At 50.3% G+C, this 18,108-nt stretch overlaps 1 protein-coding gene across 2 annotated transcripts in view; it reads left to right on the top strand.

The window, feature by feature from the left end:
• The window catches only part of KIF14 (kinesin family member 14), a 42,480-nt gene extending 24,734 nt beyond the window's left edge, over positions 1-17,746 (top strand). For both annotated transcript variants that reach the window (XM_018060822.1, XM_018060821.1), the window contains exons 18-30: positions 323-475; positions 1,786-1,912; positions 3,605-3,698; positions 4,211-4,343; positions 5,498-5,598; positions 7,414-7,508; positions 10,415-10,639; positions 10,808-10,989; positions 12,692-12,850; positions 13,529-13,651; positions 14,565-14,639; positions 15,367-15,505; positions 15,851-17,746. In XM_018060822.1, the coding sequence (XP_017916311.1) occupies positions 323-475; positions 1,786-1,912; positions 3,605-3,698; positions 4,211-4,343; positions 5,498-5,598; positions 7,414-7,508; positions 10,415-10,639; positions 10,808-10,989; positions 12,692-12,850; positions 13,529-13,651; positions 14,565-14,639; positions 15,367-15,505; positions 15,851-16,242 (1,998 nt within the window). In that variant the 3' untranslated portion in view covers positions 16,243-17,746. The remainder of the gene's footprint in view (positions 1-322; positions 476-1,785; positions 1,913-3,604; positions 3,699-4,210; positions 4,344-5,497; positions 5,599-7,413; positions 7,509-10,414; positions 10,640-10,807; positions 10,990-12,691; positions 12,851-13,528; positions 13,652-14,564; positions 14,640-15,366; positions 15,506-15,850) is intronic.

Raw genomic sequence — 18,108 nt, 5'->3', positions numbered from 1 at the left:
TACAGTGGAACTTTTGTGCTTTTTTGATGTTGTTTTTCAAGGATTGTTCTGTATTTTTGCCCTATTTGTGTGTTAGTCGCTCAGTCATGTCTGACTCTTTGTGACCCCATGGACTTTAGTCCACCAGGCTCCTCTGTCCGTGGAATTCCCCAGGCAAGAATACTGGAGTGGGTTTCCATTTCCTTCTCCAGGGGCCCTTCCCGACCTGGGGATTGAACCCTGGTCTCCTGCATTGCAGGCAGACTCTTTGCCAACTGATGTTGTTTTTGAAGAATTGCTCTGTAGTTTTGCCCTATTTACTTTTTACTATTGTTGCTTAAAGAAAGAAGAATCTCAAAGGAAGAAGATCCAGGAAATAAATAACGAAAAGGCGAATCACAAGATTGAGGAACTGGAGAAGGCGAAGCAGCGCTTTGAGCAGGAAATTCACGTCAACAGGAAGCGGCTGGAAATGGAGGCCCTGGCGGCGAAGCAGGTGACCTCATCATGTGGCTAGTGTGACTGTCTGGAGGGGAGGCTGGATTTTAAAAAAATTTATCCATTTGTTTATTTCTGGCTGTGCTGCGTCTCCACTGCAGCGAGAGGGGCTAATCTCTGGGTGCGTAGTGCGGGCTCCTCGCTGCAGAGCGCAGGCTCAGCGGTGGTGGTGTCGGGCCCAGCTGCCCCGCAGCACGTAGGGTCCTCCCGGACCCGGGATGGAACCCATGTCCCCTGCACTGGCCTGCGGATTGCTAACCCCTGGACCGCCAGGGAAGTCACTGGATTTTGTTTTAAAGAACTTAGGTCCTGTTGAGGGCGATGGCCAGCTCTAGGTCTGAGGGTGCGCGGGGTCTCCCTGGCCGAAGTGTCCGTCCTCCCCCGTTGTCACACCGTCACGCGATGCCGAGGGGCGCTACGGCACAGGGCGGAGGGCGCGGCTCGCTGCTGTGCCGGGCGCATCCCGGTGCCAGGGCGGGAGGAGCAGCGGGCAGGCTCTGGGGCCCCAGCGTTCCTCGTCTCCCTGAGGGCGGAGGCAGCGTCTGGGCGGTGCTCTCCAGGTGCTGGACCAGGGGCCTAGCCTCACCCGGGGGATGTGAGATCCCGGCGCCTCCAGCACTGCCGGGCCAGAGCTCCGAGGAGGCCCTGAGTCCCTCGTGCGCGGCCCCAGAGCAGGCACCGCTGATCCTGGAGGGAGAGCCCCTGCTCTCATCTCCGCTTCGACTTCTTGTGCCTTCAAGTTTGACTCTCAAGCAACAGCTTTGTTTGTTTCCTTTCTGAGTTTATAGTGGAGGTGGGTTAGAGAAGATCCTGTCAGTACCCTGAAAACACCCCTACTAGAGCTTGGTGAGAAGACGGGTATTAGATCTAGAGCCCGAGTGGCCAGTGAACCGCCTCGGAGAGCTTAAGAGCAGGTCACATCTCGTGAACAGTTACTGGTGGGCTATTAGGTAGCTTCTTAGTGTCGAACGAGCTTCCTCGGTACTGTTTTCATTTAACCGTTTAATTTAGTCAGCAGGTGTTCTTGCGTGTGGGCTTTTTTGATTAGTTTTTTCCCTGAAGATTTTTATACTCCTATCAGTGGGAAGAAAAAGTTTATGTCATCGGAAATTCCTCCTGATTTTGTGGAGGGAAAAAAATTGTTTTCTAAAGATACTGTATAAGTCGTTTTTTAAAAGCCTTTCCTGCTTAATAAAACGCGTCTTGTGGAATGAGAATTATGTCGTGTGCTGCCGTTATCAGTCTGGTTCATAATTCCTCTCTCCGCATGCTCTCGTGTGTGGCTCCACGTGAATGAATGTCACCCAGGCTTTAGAAGACCACAGGATTCGGCACGCGAAAATTCTGGAAGCTCTAGAAACAGAGAAGCAAAGGATTGCTCAGGAAGTGCAGATTCTGCAGCAGAATCAGAGCCACAGGGATAAAGCCTTCGCAGGTGAGTGTAGGATGGCCTTAGCAGGCATTCTAAACGTGCGCTATTTCATATAGTTACTAAGATGGTAGTTATCCTTGTATATTCAGAATGTTCAATTCTACATGTTAACGGACTTCTCTGGATCTAGATAAATTTGTATGAGCTATTATTTTTAGAATATTTAGTTACATGACCAAACAGTAAACAGAATTCCAAGTATTATTTTCACGTGTATCATGTTTTTTAAATGTCTTAATCTAATTCTGAATTCTTATTTTATAAGAATTATCTAAGTTGTATGTAATCATTGCACACATCACTTTCTTTCTTACTTGGAAGTTATTTTTTTGTACATTTCTACATGCGTATGTAGAACACAGCATGTTTTCAATGTAAATTTATTTTAACTACAGAAAATCTCAAATATTAACTGTGAAAGCCCAGAGATTGCTTCAGTAAACCCTTACGTACTTTTCGCCATCTTCAACAGTTCCCCACACAAGTTCAGTTTTGTTCCAGCCCCTGCTCGGCCGCTGCCTCCTTGGAGTGTTCTGAAGCAAAAACCCAAACAACCTATCACTTGATCTGCAAATACGCCCCTATGTGTCTCCAAGTGAGATAAGGCCTCTTTTCTCTGTCACTCTCTGAAGCTTAACTCTGATATTGTTATCGCAACTAAAATATTCACATTAGTTTCTTATACTCACGAGGATCTAGTCCATGCTCACCTTTCCTGGGTTCTGTCATGATTTTTAAGATGCGTTTGTTTGCGTTGTTTGCACAAACGCAGCCCGCCCCTCGAGTTGGGTAGGCGTGCCTCTCGGTTCTCTTCCGTCTGCTGCTCGCTCCGCCCCCTGTGACTTGTGGCTGGGAGCAGCCACCGGGTGTTCCTGGAGGGCCTCGGGTCTGGGCCTGTGGCGGCCCCCAGGCTGCCGCACAGTGGGTTCCCGCAGGGCATGGGCCAGGCCCTGTCTCAGCAGGGACACCTGGTAGCTGTGCCCGACCCTCCCCACAGCGTTTCTGTCGAATTACTCTGCAGGGCTGCTCCTTATGCCTCTTGCAAGAGACAAGAACATTTTGTGAATTCCTCTTTTTGTTGCTCTTAGGTCCTAAAATAGTGCCTTGCCACGAATACTGATTTTTTTTTTTAATTCACCTGAATAATGAATTTTATTCTTTCAAAAAAATGCTTTTAATGGGAATGCTGGTTATAAGTTTGACTGAACAACATAGAAAGTGTCTCTGGTAAAATCTTAAATCCGAATTAGGAACATGGAATTGTGGATTAAAATTGTTTAAATTTCCGGATGTATTTCTATCTCTGTCTATATCTATCTATATACCTTTAAAATTTTAGGCAAAATATAAAAGGATTGTGTTTCTGTGTAAGTTAAAGCTGTAGTATCCTTCATCTAATGCTTTAACTTAGACCTTAGGAAAAAGAGAAGATCTTTAGAAATATTAGGAGGAAAAGCAGCATCTTTGGCATTTCCTGTCTCTGTGAACTCTACTTTCCTTCTCTGCCTCCTAGGTGAAAGACCTCATTTTGGGTGAAGAATGTCTTATTTCGCTGTGAGGGCTGTAGGAAAGTCCCTGAGTTAGCGCCCTTCCCGTTTGTGATGCACAGTTAACGCTGGGTTTTCAGAGGGTGTGCCCGGGGGTGTGTCGGCGCTCACGCCCCTGTTCTCAACCTTCTCCCTTGCCTCCTGCCAGCGCAGCCCAGTTGGAGCTCCATGAAACTGTCTGTCATGATTCAGGAAGCCAACGCCATCAGCAGCAGGCTAAACAGGAATTATGTTTTTGGCAGGTGAGCAGTTATCTTATTAGTAAACTCATTCTTTCCTTTAAACTAGTTGCCCTTTATGTGATTTTTTTGTTGTTGTTGGGTTTCTTTAGTACTCTACATGCCCATCTAGGAGTGAGCAGGTATCAGAATCCCTGAGGGGCACTTCCAGACTCCCCTTTCAGAGGTCATTCTGGAGTGAATAAGGCTTTTTAAAATAGTTTATAAACAGTAATTTTAGCTGGTTTAGGAATTTACTAATTTTCTTTTGAGTTGAGAATTCATTAGTATTCCACGTTTTAAAAGAAATGTGCAATATTGAATTTTTAATTTAAAAAGTTACTATTCAGAAGTTATTTTAGTATATAGTATACCCTAGACCTGATTATAACTATGACAGAAGTACTTAACTCTGGAGAGACTCAATCGGTGGACTGAGTTTTACGGGAGCTGTTCCGTTTCCAGAATCTCTCGGTTAGGTGTATTTGCTATGTGTATTTTAGGAGAAGCATTTTTTCCTTTGGTTTCTCTCTCAGACATGTGGTGTCAGATAAAGGAAGCAGCTCTGACGCTTGTATTCGGGTCCGTAACCTGCAGCTCGGGGTCTCAACCGTCTGGAGTCTGGAAAAGTTTGAGTCTAAGCTTGCGGCAATGAAGGAACTTTATGAGGTTTGTAGTATCATCAAAATCTCTATAAACTTTTGAAATGAAAAATACAAAAGTGACATGTTCTCATTAAGGAAAATTTGACAAATATTAATAAAAAGCCATCCACAGTAGCCAAACCAACCAGTATTAACAATTGTGTATATTTACTTTTACCTGTAGAAGGGATTTTTGGGGTTTTAATATATTTATAGCTATGTGAGACGTGCTTCCCTGGTAGCTAAGACGATAAAGAATCTGCCTACAATTCAGGAGACCTGGGTTTGACCCCTGGGTTGGGAAGATCCCCTAGAAAAGGAAACCCTCTCTAGTATTCTTGGCTGGAAAGTTCCATGGACAGAGGAGCCTGGTGGGCTACAGTCCATGGGGTCTCAAAAAGAACCAGACACGACGTAGTGACTAACACTTTCACTGTCATAGCTGTATGGGGAAGTATAGTACTAAATCTGTTCACGTACAGTAGTGCGATCTTTAAATTTTACGCGTGAGTTGAAGGGGAGAAGGGTGTGACGGACGTGCAGCAGTCTGCAGCGGGCGGGGTCCTCGCCGGTGCTGGGGACCTCGTGTTCCCAGCCCACTGCTGTGCCCTCCGGGGCTTCGGTTCTTTGCTGCTTGAAAAGTCACAGCTCTGCGTATGTTGGTTTCTAACATTTTATTTCCTTGTCTTCCATTTTCTGACACTGTATCAAAAAATAGAAACTTCTTATTCTGTTTTTCTCACTGACAAATCGCTTGCCAGGAATATTGCCATTTCTCAGTGTCCCTGGTTTAACTTACATTTTCATAATTAGTGACTGAGGATTTGTTTGCTTGTTGGTAAAGGGTGTGTTCACATTCTCTGAATTTTTTGGCAAGTGAAGTGTGAGTAGTGAGCTAACATCTGTAAGCTTTCTTAACATATTTTGATAATAAACCTTGATTTTAAGAAAAATAACCTTTATTTTAGACTTGTCGTATACGTTTCCCCCCGGCTGTGTTGACATCTCCAGGGTTTCATTTTGTTGTGCAGGCATTTTTAATTTGACTCATTTGAACCCATTAATCTTCAGATCTCACTGAAACAGCATCCACTTCTGTGCATTTTTACTTTGATAAATGCAGCGAAGTGTTTAAACCTTCCCCCTTTGTTGCTGGAAACTCTGTGTTTATTTCCTTAGAGCCGTGGCAGTAGCCGGGGTGAAGATGTCTTTTGTGGGCCTGAAGATGAGTGGGAACCCGACATCACCCATGTTCCTGTTTCTTCCTTTTCCAGGAGGAGGTGAGGCTGCGGGCGCTGCTGGCTCTCTCACTCTGGGTGTAGACGTGCCTCATTCCCTGTCCACAAGAACTGTCTGCTCTCACGGCGGGGATCTGTTGGGGGGAAGCCTGAGTGTCAGTGATCAGATTACAGCCGTGAGGGCATTAGGTTGCTTACATTCCAGTTAGTAAATGAAGGAAAAGTCCTCGGTATTTTACCATAGAAGTTTTAAGAGCAGCTTAGACTAGCATAAATCAAATTTCCTATAAAAACAAGCAGTGTTTATTACTTTAAATTCCCCTTTCTCAGAAGCCTGGCGTATTCTGCGGTATTTTATCGTAGTTTGCAGAGTGTGAGACGCAGTCAGGTTAGGATGAGCACCTTGGCACTCTGTCGTGGGGACCGAGGACCTCTGTGCGTGACAAGTGCCGCTTATTAACTGAGGCAGACGAGACGCACGGCTGCCCCTCTCTCCCCGACCCTCGGGCTACAGAGAGGCGAACGTGCCCTGGAGGGGCCTTCGCCCCGGGGCCCAGCCCCCAGCGTGGTTGGAAGCAGGACTGCGGCTGCCGTGTCTGGGGGTGCCAGAGAAAGGCCCGGCGCTCCCTGTCCTCCAGGGCCGGCGGGAGGAGAGCAGGGGCAGGGCCGGTGATGAGGGCCTGGCCTGGACCCGAGGGAGGGCGGGCTTCACACGCGTCCCGGCGGGCCTGGGCATGGGTGACGAGGATGCGGCCAGGGGGCGGGCGGGGGAGCCGAGTGGGGCTGGTGTGGACGCGGTGAGGCTGAGGTTCCCGGATGGGCGTCTCCTGCGGCCTAAGGCTTCGAGGAGGAGATGGGGGGCTTTCAGGATGTGGAGGTCACGGCGGTTCATCCACCGGAAGCATAGTCACCGGGGAGCGTGTGTCGAATGTCTGCTGAGCAGCAAAGGCCCTCCTTACCCCCAGTTCACGGACGAAGTCACCGAGGATTTAGAGAGATGAGAACCTTGTCCAAAGCCCCCCAGCTGCTAAGGGAAGGGCTGGTGCTCAAGCCCAGGTCTGAGCGATGCCCGAGCTCCCAACCGCGAACGTATCACAGCCTCTCTGTCGCAGAGAGCAGTGTCTTTCTGGGTAACATTCTTTTTAACTTCATCACCTTCAGCCGCAGCTCAGAATCCACCTGGGCCCAACCTCCCCGTGAGCCTCCCTCTCTCCCCGCAACCCGCCTGCCTCTCCGTGCAGCTGACCCCTGCTCTGGGGGTGGCGGGCCTCCAGGCTCTGGGGCCGCGTCCTTCCCCAGAGTCTCTGCAGGCCGCCCCCCACCCCCCAGTACTTTCACAGCGTGGCACTCGAGTGTAGTTACTTGCCTGATTTCTCGCTCTTCCTATGGACCTTAAGCCCAGTGAGCCCAGAAGCTCACTGATGTCCTTCAACCACAGTATCCAGAGCCCAAGACTAACGGGACGGTTGACCTTGAACAACATGGGTTTCCAAGAGGAAACCCTACAGGCCTGGGGTTGGTTGGCCCACGGATGTGGAGGACCCTCACACACCAGGGCTGACTGTAAGGTACACGCGGGCTTTTGACCGTGCCCAGGGGGTGTGACCCCTGTGTTCAAGGCTCAGCTGCTTTCTATAGATACTCATTCTGCTCAGTGAAGTAGGGGGTTCGAATGCTACCTAGAGATAGTCAAATCCTTACTCGGTGGACCAGACTCACCTAGCCCTTGATGAAGGGCTCCGTGGGAAGCGCGCTCCTGGTGCCCGTTTCCTTTAGGGTGTTTGGCAGCACGTGTCCTGGTGTCACTGCGTGTGGCGTGTGGATGTGGCTGCTAACCTGCGGGGTCTGTTGTTGCAGGAGCAGGAGTCTGCTGAACAACAGGAGGGTTTCCGGCTGTCTGCACGACGTCGAGGCCCACGCGGGCCGGGACCTGCGTTCTTCAGGCTGTGCAGGTCCTTTTCCGTCGGCCTCTGCCATTTACTGAGAGCAGCTACAGGGCTTGTCTCTGCCACTGTCCTGTTTCCTGTCCTGTGCGAATCATCTCGTCTCCTGGGAGCTCCCGCCGCCTCTGTAAACAGGAGGGCGCGCCGGGGGCCCTCCTGCTCCTGAAGCTCTGCGCTCTGTGATGTATTTCCAAGTGTTAACTGAGTGACTGGGTCAGATGGGGAAGACGTGTGTGTGTTCACAGATGTATGAGGATACTGTTTTCTTCCAAGTAGAGAGAGGCCAAGTGTGGAAGATGGTGTGCTATAGGATGTCACTTGTGTGAGGAGGAGGAAGAGAGCTGCACACACGTGCTTGCTCGTGAACAAGGTCTCCGGGAGAGCTTCCCTTGGCCTGAAAGCGCTGCTTCTCCGGGGCGTAAGGGGTGACGCAGGACAGGGAGGGGGTGTCCTCGGCACAGCACACCCTCATTTCCTTCGGGATTTCATGTAACACACATGTATCATCTGTCACAAAATTACTTCCAGTTTCAATGGTTTAAAAGAAGTTAGAGAACTTATTCCACTGAATAATTATTTAGTGCCAATATTGACTATAATAGTAGTTTTCATAAGGAGGGGGGTACACTTTATATGCGTAGGTACCTGTAACAGTTAAAGTGGCTGCTTGGTAGCTGCAAACTACTACATAGCGACAGCAGAGCCACTGCCTCGCAGCGCCGCCCGGGGGCCCAGAAGCTCTGCGAGAAGCGTGAACGCGAGTCGCCCAGTCGCGGCCGACTCTCTGCAACCCCATGGACTGTACAGTCCATGGAATTCTCCAGGCCGGAATACCAGAGTGGGTAGCCTTTCCCTTCTCCAGGGGAATCTTCCCAACCCGGGGATCCAACCCAGGTCTCCCGCATTGCAGGCAGATTCTTCACCAGCTGAGCCACAAGGGAAGCTCCACATGAAGTGTAAGAAACTACAGAATAAAGAGTACATTCCACATGATTCTGTTTATGGAAAGTTCAGAAACAGGGAAAATTGAGCTGCAGTGACAGGATAGAGGAGTGGGTCACAAGGGAGCCTGTCAGGAGCGACGGGCTGGTGGTGTGCGTCCCCCTCAGTGGCAGTTACATGCGTGCACGTGAGTAAAAAAGCTGTGCACTCAAGATGCAGACAGTTTCAAGAGTGTTACCTGTACCTTAGTGAACTTGAGTTTAAAGATTGCACGTAATGTAGTGGTCTGTAACGGTATCAGTGGGATGTAATTAGTCATGGCTCAGACAGTAAAGCGCCTGTCTACAATGAGGGAGACCTGGGTTCGATCCCTGGGTTGGGAAGATCTGCTGGAGAAGGAAATGGCAATCCACTCCAGTGCTCTTGCCTGGAGAATCCCCTGGACAGAGGAGCCTGGTGGGCTGCAGTCCATGGGGTCGCAAAGAGTCGGACACGACTGGGCGACTTCGTTTGACTATAGAGACACTAGAGTGTTTTTTTTATCATAAACTTATCTTTTAGGAAGACATTTATTATCCTACTCTTGTTTAACGTAAGTCAAAGCAAAATACGCCATAGACTTTGTTTACCAGCAAAATAAAAGGTTGTGTATCTGTGGTAGCAACTTACTTATCCTGTACTACTTAAGAGTAAGATGTTTTATAAACGTACCTTTTCAGATAACTAAACGTATCTCTTCTGGGGTCTTTTTTAAAATTGAAGAATAGCGGATTTACAGCGTTGCGTTAGTTTCAGGCACTCAAGGGTCATTTTTAAGTGCCCTTTAAAATTAAGATGTAAAGGGAAGTTCAGATGCAAGAGGTCTTTGCCCGCTTGCAGTTTTCCGAGAGGGAGATGGAAGCCCACCCGTGTGCTTAGTGTGGCCCCGCCTGGCTGGTCGCGCGGTGGGAGCAGGACCAGGCCTGCTGGGGCTGGTGGGGGCAGCACTCCTGCCTGTAGAGGGTCAGCACGTGTCTGAACTTCTCACCCGAGGGGCTGTGTTCTGAACCTAGACTCGCACAGGTCTCTGTGACGGGCTGCAGCTGGGCCTGATGCATTCAAACAGACGTCTCATGAAGCAGGTGGCGGGAGGTCGCTGTCACTGTCGTGAAGTTGACCGTCGTCACCCTGCAGTGACGGCGCTCAAGGCCTGGCCGCGTTTCTGTTTTCTCCTCCCAAACCAAGCTCCTGTTTCGGCTGCTCTCAGCAGTCCCCACCCAGTGCTGTATTTCACTTTCTTCTGTAGTTTGCTGTTTCTGGTCGCCTGTGGGTTGGACCAGAAAACTAACCGTGTGCATCAGATGAGGGCCCTCCTCGGGGGCTGCGCTCTGGGCGCTGTTACTTCCAGAGGTGCCGATGGGCTCTTCCACACTTTCCGCCTGCCTCTGGCTTGGGCGGTGCTTGGAAAGTTGTTCTGAGAGCCTGTCTCCCTACGGTGTGGCGGACGGACTGTGGGAACTCGATGGGCTTTCTCCTCCCCCGGTTGTAGGGCACCTGGAGCAGGAGGTGTGAGGAGGAGCTGCCGGGACCCTCCTTCCGTTGTTTGCTCTATGGCTGCCTGCTTTTCCAGCGTGTGGTTTATTCCTTATGTTTGTTGTGTTTGTTATTTTGCTTTATGCAGCTACCATTGTTTTCACCAGTTCACACTTCCTTAGGTGTTACCTGAAGTCAGTGGTTGCGCGGGCTCTGTGGTTTCCCTGTTGTCTGGTTCCGTAGCTGCTGCGCTGTGGACAGATGGGTGCTGTTGGGAAGCTGGCTGAGCCCCTCTGCGGGGCTGTCTCCCCCTTGGCGTGGAGAAAGGAGGCTGCCTTGAAATGGGAGCAGCCTGCTTGGAATGCGTGCCCAGCGCTGTGCAGTTGCTTGCTCTGATGCGCTTGTTTGCAAGCGTTGTCCCTGGAAACGAGCCTTAGGATGGCCTTTTTCTGTTGACACAGGCTTAGTGGGGAACTCCAGCCCTGTTTACCTGGACTCAGCGGAACCCTTCCTTCCCGGCATTTGCAAAGAGTTGATCGGCTCGTCGTTAGAGCTTCTTGAACAGAGTGATGATGAAGAAGGCACCGTGGCAGACAGCCTGATGAGCAATTTCCTCAGAATCCACGACGGGGTACTGGCCGTGTCCAGAGCCCACGAAGAGCAGGACGAGGACAGTCAGTGTAGCCGTAAGCGTCCGCACCAACCTGCCTGCGGGGACCGCCGTGTCCTGCGCGTCCTCCGTGGCATGGCACCTGTGCCGTGCATTGTCTGACGCTCGTGTTTGCGTGGCGAGCGTCTGTGAGCTCTTTTACTGGGAGGTCGTTTCTGCTCATCACTTTTTTTTTCTTTCCAAGTGTTCGCTGACCGAGCAAACCAGTTGCTCGCAGTCCAGGTGACAAGCGCGTTCGAGCAGCTTGCGGTGCTGACGGGACCCTGGGTGAGCGGTGTCCTCCTGGAGGCTGGCAGGGCGGCCCTGCTGGCCGAGCTGCGGCAGGAAGTGAGGACACTGGGGAGCCGCTTGCAGCTGTTTCTGCAGGTAACGGGGCCGTAGGTCCCCTTAGGACTCCTGCTCAGCAAGTGTCTGTTGACTTCCTCCTGTTTGTGCCTCGCCCAGGCCCAGACCTCTGTGTGAAATCACGAGACTGGGTGTTGAGTAATTGACTTAATGAACCAGGGCTTCCGGGGGTTTCTGTGGGCCAGGCTGTGGCAGTGCTGTGCGGTTTATGAGTATTAACTCCTCTAGTTTTCGCTGCAGCCCCAGACGTGCGCGCTGGTTTGTCTCCTCTATAAGGAAGGGAAGGCCAGGGAGGATGTGTCCAGTGTTCACCACTGATAGGCCATAGCCTTGAGTCCAGAGTGCTCCTGACGCCCAGGCTGCAGCGGGGCTGGGAAAGGGGGCGGGGCCTCGCTCTGGTCAAAGGCGGTGAGTTAGTCACAAGCCTGCTGATCCGACCCAGGGCAGAGAGTATTTCTGTTGCCTCTTCCCTTAGATGAGGTTTGACTGTAGGAAGATGTAAGATAGAAGCTTCTTTCCGCTCATAACATCTGGAGGTGGGCTTGGCTGCCTTGGGGCCCCGCTTCCTTCCGTGCAGCCTGTGGCTGGCCTGAGCTCCGTGTCCACCCTGTGTCAGTGCCCTGGGCTCTGTGTCCATCCCATGGCAGGGCCCCAGGGGAGGTCAGTGCATGGGATGGGAGAGAGGACAAAGAAGGTCGGGGCCTTGGGGGTCTTCATTCAAGGAGGTTTCTGGAAATGGTCATGTGACGTTTCTATTCACACATCTTTGGCCAGAGTGTCATCACATGTAGGGCCAGGGTCCCTGGGACCTGCATTTTTATTCCAGCAGCCATGTGCCCAGTGAGGATGGAGGAGGGGAAGTGGGAGCAGAGGCCCTGAATCTTCCGATGCCCAGACCTCCACCGAGAGAAGCCCGCACATCCCAGGGGCCAAAGCGGAAACCCCGAGAGACAGTGAAGCTTCTAGATGTTGGCCAGATCCTCCGGTGCCTCCCAGGCCTTCCCAGTCCTCTCATCTAGTGGACACTTTGTCATGTCAGGCGCCTACTGGGAGGGACTCTACTGCACTGACTGTAGGGTATAGAGTTAGAGAAGGCAAGATTCAGAAAAAGAATGAGACCGGCACTTTAGAGAACAGATCACCTTTAATGAGGCGAGAAGGGGCAGCAGTCAGATTAGTGAGCTGCTGCATTAACCCAAGGAAAGAGTAGGTATATACAGGCATATATGTGGAAAGCCACTGTCTTAAGGAGGCCTGTTCCTCTCCAAGGTTGTTTGGAGTAGTTATCTCTTAAACGGCTGGGGTGAGGAATTTTGGAGATCGGCCAGAGGCTGGACCAGCTGGGAGCTGGGCGTATCAACCTTAATGTCCATTTATTTTTCTTTGGGTGACAGAGTTCTTTGTTTTCCATAGAATGGTGGGGAGGACCTGGAGGGGAGTTTTAACTCGAGGCTATTTTGAGCCATGTAACTTTCCTTCATTGATCTGGAACCTGCACAGCTCGCTGCGGCCTGCTCGTCTGTTGGTACAGAAGCTGTTTGGGGGCGGCCTGTGTCCTCCTCATGCCCTCACTGTCAGAGGCTACTGGGCTGCACACTGTCTGGCTCTGATCGGACTCTCGTGAAGCATAGCTGCTGTAGGAGCGGGCGCAGAACCACTTCTTGTCCTTCCCTCCCCTGGTCATCTCAGGTACCTGACACCTTGGGCCATTTTTGTCTTACAGGGATGCTCTTCGGATATTTCACCGATGGTCAAAGAGGCTCAAAAGCAAGTGATCCAAACCGTGCGCCAAGCCATCGCGTGCGTGGGGCGGTCAGTGGCTCTCACTGGGGGCCGGCTGCATCTGCTGGAGAGCGGCGCTCACGGGGCCGCGGGCCTGCAGGTAGTGGGCCGCACTCACTCGTGCTAACAGCCTTTGGCTCGGAGCAGCAGCGTTTCCTGTCAGCGGGCCGTGAAGCAGGAGAAACATTTACTTTTCAGAGCTGCTCATGCCTTACTAGTTCAGCAGAAGATGGAAGCTGTTACAGTCTGAGGGGATAAACGTGCCCGTTGACTCGGGATCCTGCCGTGTCTTCTGGGTCTTGGGCTTGATGGTACCCGTCTGCTCTGGAGGGCGGGTGCTCAGCCAGCCAACTCGGAGCGTGTGTTCATAATGACGTGGGCGTGTGAGTCTAGGAAACGTGTGTTTGCTTTAATTATTCATGCTACTGAAAACAACAGCGTTATATTAAGGTGTATGTTCTAGCCACATGGTGTCCAAGATGACAGACCCTCTCTGCAATGTACGTAGGATACAAAAGTACAGACTTGGGTGTTTTTTTTTCCTTTACATACCGTTAGTTCTTATTCTAGCCTTAGTTGAATCAATAAGCTAGGAATGTGTTCAGTTCAGTTCAGTCGCTCAGTCATGTCCAACTCTTTGCTACCCCATGAACCGCAGCACGCCAGGCCTCCCTATCTACAGTCCTGAAATAAGCAGACTATTTAACTTAATTATTTGGTAATTTAGAAGATATATAGAAATTGAGTTTGCCAGTTAATGCTTAAAAACTTTTTCTAGGATGATTTTGTGGGTGCTGTTTGTGATGGTGTAGAGATGGGAGTAAAGAGTCTCCTCGATGCTGGGACAGAAAAAGCAGAAGAGCTTGAGCATGAACTCGTAAGACAGAGTCCCCAAGATGAGGTAAGACAAAAGGAGGAATGTCCTGTGTAGCACCAGACAGTAGGTAAAGTTGGTTTCTGAAGATAGTTTAACTCAGTGAATGAGATCTTTATGAATTTATATATTTTAGTTGGGTCATTTTTTATTGAGAAGGCTGTTGGCATTATCACTCCTGGGGATTTTCCCAGTTTTACACCTGAGTCACGGCAGCTCCTCTCGAGGTTAGCACTGTGGGTCCTGCCGTGGCCGTGGTGGCTGCCAGAGAGATCCAGCCTGCGGATGAAGCCGAGAGGACGGCGTGTCAGTGGCCCCTAGTGGCCACTTTCCGCTTCTCTTCCTCCTCCTCTGATTAGGGCTCTGCTTTTCTGCTTGAGAATGGGAGCTGTGCTTCTTTAGTTTTGTTTTTATGATTTCTTTTTTTATACAGTTTTATTTTTTACTTTGGGTCTTTGTGGCTGCGTGGCTTTCTCTGGTTGTGGAGAATGGGGGCTGCTCTTCGTTGCAGCGCGTGGCCTCCTGGTTGCAGAGCAGGGTCCAGGTGAGTGGGCTTCAGCAGCTGTGGCTCCCCCGCGCTCGAGCCGGGGCTCAGCAGTTGCGGCACGCGAGCCCAGTCACTCTGCAGCATGTGGGATCCTCTCGGACCAGGGATTGAACCGGTGTCCCCTGTATTGCAAGGTGGACGCTTAGCCACTGGGCCACCAGGAAGACTCAGGTATCCACATTTAACGGGGGACCAGTGTGCAACTTATTTAGAAAGAAACCCACTTCTGTAACTTGGACACTCTGGCTGCTTACTTGCAGTCTCAGTAACTGAGCCCCAACCTTGTGACCACTGGACGAAAACTCCTCTCCCTGGCAGATCCCATAGAATGCCAGGGTTTTTATACTTCTAAACAGTTATTTGTATAGTAAAATATTTTAACATTCTTGGTAGGTTACCAAACAGATGAAAGCTAATGCCCTGGGACTGATCGAATCCCTCGGAAACCTCTTCGCTGAATGGAAAACGGTAAGAGAAGCTCTTATTGCTCTTGCGTTTTGCTGAGTGTGTTTTCCTCTCACTGGGCTCTGGCGCAGATGTGCTGCTGTTTTGGTTTCTGTCACTCGCCGGTGGCCCCTCTCTGCCCATTTACTGGAAGCAGGCGCAGGAGCTCTCAGGCATCTTCCTCTTGGTGTCTAACTTGTTAGGCTTAGTGATGGATGAAATCGCGCGCAGAAACTGAGCATATTAATGTGTCAGGCCTGTTTCTCTCTGCTGCTGTCAGCTTTTGCTTGAATAATCACCATAGGCTAAAAAATTATGTTTAATGATCAGTATGCACAAAGGTTATAAGATGCAGGCAAATTAGACAGATTATCTTACTCATGTCACAGGTAAATGGAAAAATACAAACTATGGAATCAAAATTTCTATAGCTTGAAAATGTCTGTTAAAATAAGCAGGAGATATAAAGTTGAGCTCTTAAAAATTAATCTTTTATGATATTGGGTAGTAAACAGTAGGTACTATTGTTTTATTTCATTTTCATAAAATAGGAAATTGGACTTTGATTTTTAAATTGTTTAAAACTTTTTTTTTCTTTTGAATATAGTAATTGTTCGTATCACATTTTGGTCTTGAAATTAAACTCAATGTCATTTTGGAGGTAAAATTCTGGCAATTAAATTATTTTGACTGAGCCTTCCCTCCATGTAACCTATTATGTATTTTTTAAACTATGAACTTTTTTATGCAGAAAAGCTTCAGAACTCAAGTACAAGAAGAAAATTCTGAATATAAAGATTTGAAGAAGATGATCAATCTTGCCCAAGAATTCTTCAAGTTAAAATGTGGCTTAGAGCAAACTATTCAAATTATTATTTCTGCGCTGAGAGGTATGTAGTGCGCATGGAATTTGTGGTTAATCAGGACTTGACAGTTTGAGGACTCTCAGGCATCTTCTCATTTCTACTGTGATTCGCTCACTGAGGCCTCATCAGTGCCCCTTGTTGGCCTTAAGGACCTGTAGGAACTTGTGTGATTGAATTCCCACTTAACACCTGAAAGTTCCTCTGCCTAGACTGCTAGATCCTGAGGAACAAGCTGCTGTCTGACAGGTGCACTGGATGCCCTCGAGCTGTCTGGAGGTGTCCCGAGGGCTCACTTTGGTGTAGACATCTCGGGTCACATCCCCTGGGGAGGGATAGCGAGGTGACCACCTCTCCCCTCTCCTTGCACAGGGCACCGCGGGGACGTGGCCCTCCTCCAGGACTGTGTGCAGCGTCTCTGCAGCTCTGCCCGGGGTCTCCACGGCGACCAGGCTGGGTGCCCTGAGGACAGCAGAGCCCAAGCCAGCCGCCGGGAGCTGGAGTCCTGCGCCACCTCACTGCTCTTGGGCTTTGAATTTGAAGAAGGACCTGTTTTGTGGGGGCCCTGGGAAGCTTTTGATCAGGGTCCCAGAGCAGCAGAACAAGAGCAGCCCAGGTCGGACAGGCCCGGCCCCCAGGGGACCCGAGGAGTGCCCAAGCGGGTGTACGAGCTCCCGGGCCCGGCCCTGGGGGGCTCAGAGCAGGCTGTGCTGTCCACCCGGGAGGGCGCCGGGGAGGGATCTCCTCCCGCCCGAGAGCAGTAAGCCTGCTCCAGAGCCAGCCGTTCTGTGGGCAGCCTGCTGTTGGGTGTGGACGCTGGTTTCAGATGCCTGGATGTGCAGCCGCAATTCCCTGCAGACGGTGAAAGACAGGTACTGACCGTGTCAGTTTTGTGGCAATCGGCTGGAATTGGGATTCAAAACCGAGTGAGTGGTCCTTGTCCGTTGCCTGGAAGTGTCGATGGTCGTCTTTAACGCGAGTGTGCGGTCTCGGGCTGGCTCACTAGCCTGTGTGTACTGGTCCTTATGGGGGCTGTGGTGACGGATAAGTTATTTCCTCTAAGTGGACGCCTTCATGCCTGTATCTTCACTCCCTTGTAAATACAGTAGCTACGATGAGTTTTATGGGGAAGCTGCCAAAGTAAGTCTAACCAGGGCAGCTTAACCTGCCTTGTTGAATCGACAGCCCTTTTCTTGGAAGATTAACTGGTTGCCATTCTGAATGGTGTGTTCAGGACAGTTTCCTGTTTCTTTGCAAATTATGAGTAGCTTCCTAATATAGTATAATTTATATTAATAACCTGGTTTGCTGCCATGCCAGCTCACTTCTGTCTGCCAGGGGTTTCATGTTAGGGGCTGTGTGAATGTAACTTCAAACCGATTGAATATTAATTCAACTGTTGGATGGGGTTGGGGAATCAGAGGCCAGGTCTTCTCTTGATAACTCTAGTCTGATGAAGGCACATGGAGTTTGTACATGATTTGATGAAGATTTAAGACCTTTATTATATCTCTGAACTTAAACCTTTATCTACAATCAGATAATAGAGGTAATATTGCACTTTGGGGCTCGTCCCTCAAGGAGATCGTTTGACATTTCAGCTACCGAAACGTGTGTAAATTGAAGAGATACCCAGTGACCTGGCATGCGTGAGGTCGAGCAGGTGTTGGGCAAGAATTATTTTGAGTGACCAGATTTCCCCTTGTCCCCCACACGTGCAGACATGCTGTGTGTGTGCCCGGCACGGCTGTGGGAATCGGTGCCAGGGGCAGACTTATTCTCACGCAGTGACTGGCTCTTATTTATAATGCTAATGAACCATGTGTTTTCAGGTGCTTTAAAACGGTGCAGTTTGAAAAACGTGCTCTTGTGTTTTATTTCTGGCATTTGAGTTGCATTTGCTCTGAGGGTCCATACGCATCTGTCATAGTGCTCTGCCAAGGGGCTCTGTGCTGTCAGGTTTTAGGAAGAGCAGGTGTGCAGGCAGGGCCTCTCCTGAAGGCTGTTCCTCCTGGAGGAATGTCGTACGGTAGTAGTCTGGTAGTTTTTAATCTTGATGTTCAGTGTTTAATCCTCACTTTCTGCTTTCTAAACTCAGGACTTCACTGGTCAGAAACCTTTTAGTGTCTTTTAAAATTTTGTATGTACATATATTTATACTCTGGATTGTTACACAATATTTAAACCAACTTTGGTAAGTATATTTTCTGTTGGAATCATGTGTGCTGATGAGATGTGTTATAATAAATGGATGCCTGTGAAAAGTCACATCTGGGTCTGTGGTCTCGCTCCTGTCCGTAATGTCGGTGTCCGACTTTCCCATCGCCAGTCATGAGACCCCGTCCGTGCCCACCAGGTCGCCCTCAGGGAGGCCCCGCCCCGTGTGGACAGTCACTGTCAAGTGTCAGAGCCAGCCCCGCTCCACTGCCCGGCTCATCGTGGCCCACGACCGGACACCAGCCCCGCCGCCTGTCCTCCATGGGCACCCCACCTGCCCTTCCTCTGCGCTCCCTCGGGGCCCCCGTCACTCCCGGGCCCCCCTCACTCCCCATCACTTTCCGTCACCCGTCACTCCCGGGTCCCCGTCACTCCCGTGTCCACGTCACTCCCTGTCACTCCCGGGCCCAGGT

The sequence above is a fragment of the Capra hircus genome, chromosome 16 (genome assembly GCF_001704415.2).
Source record: "Capra hircus breed San Clemente chromosome 16, ASM170441v1, whole genome shotgun sequence".
Taxonomy (NCBI): domain Eukaryota; kingdom Metazoa; phylum Chordata; class Mammalia; order Artiodactyla; family Bovidae; genus Capra; species Capra hircus.
This window is presented reverse-complemented; position numbering and strand designations above follow the sequence as displayed.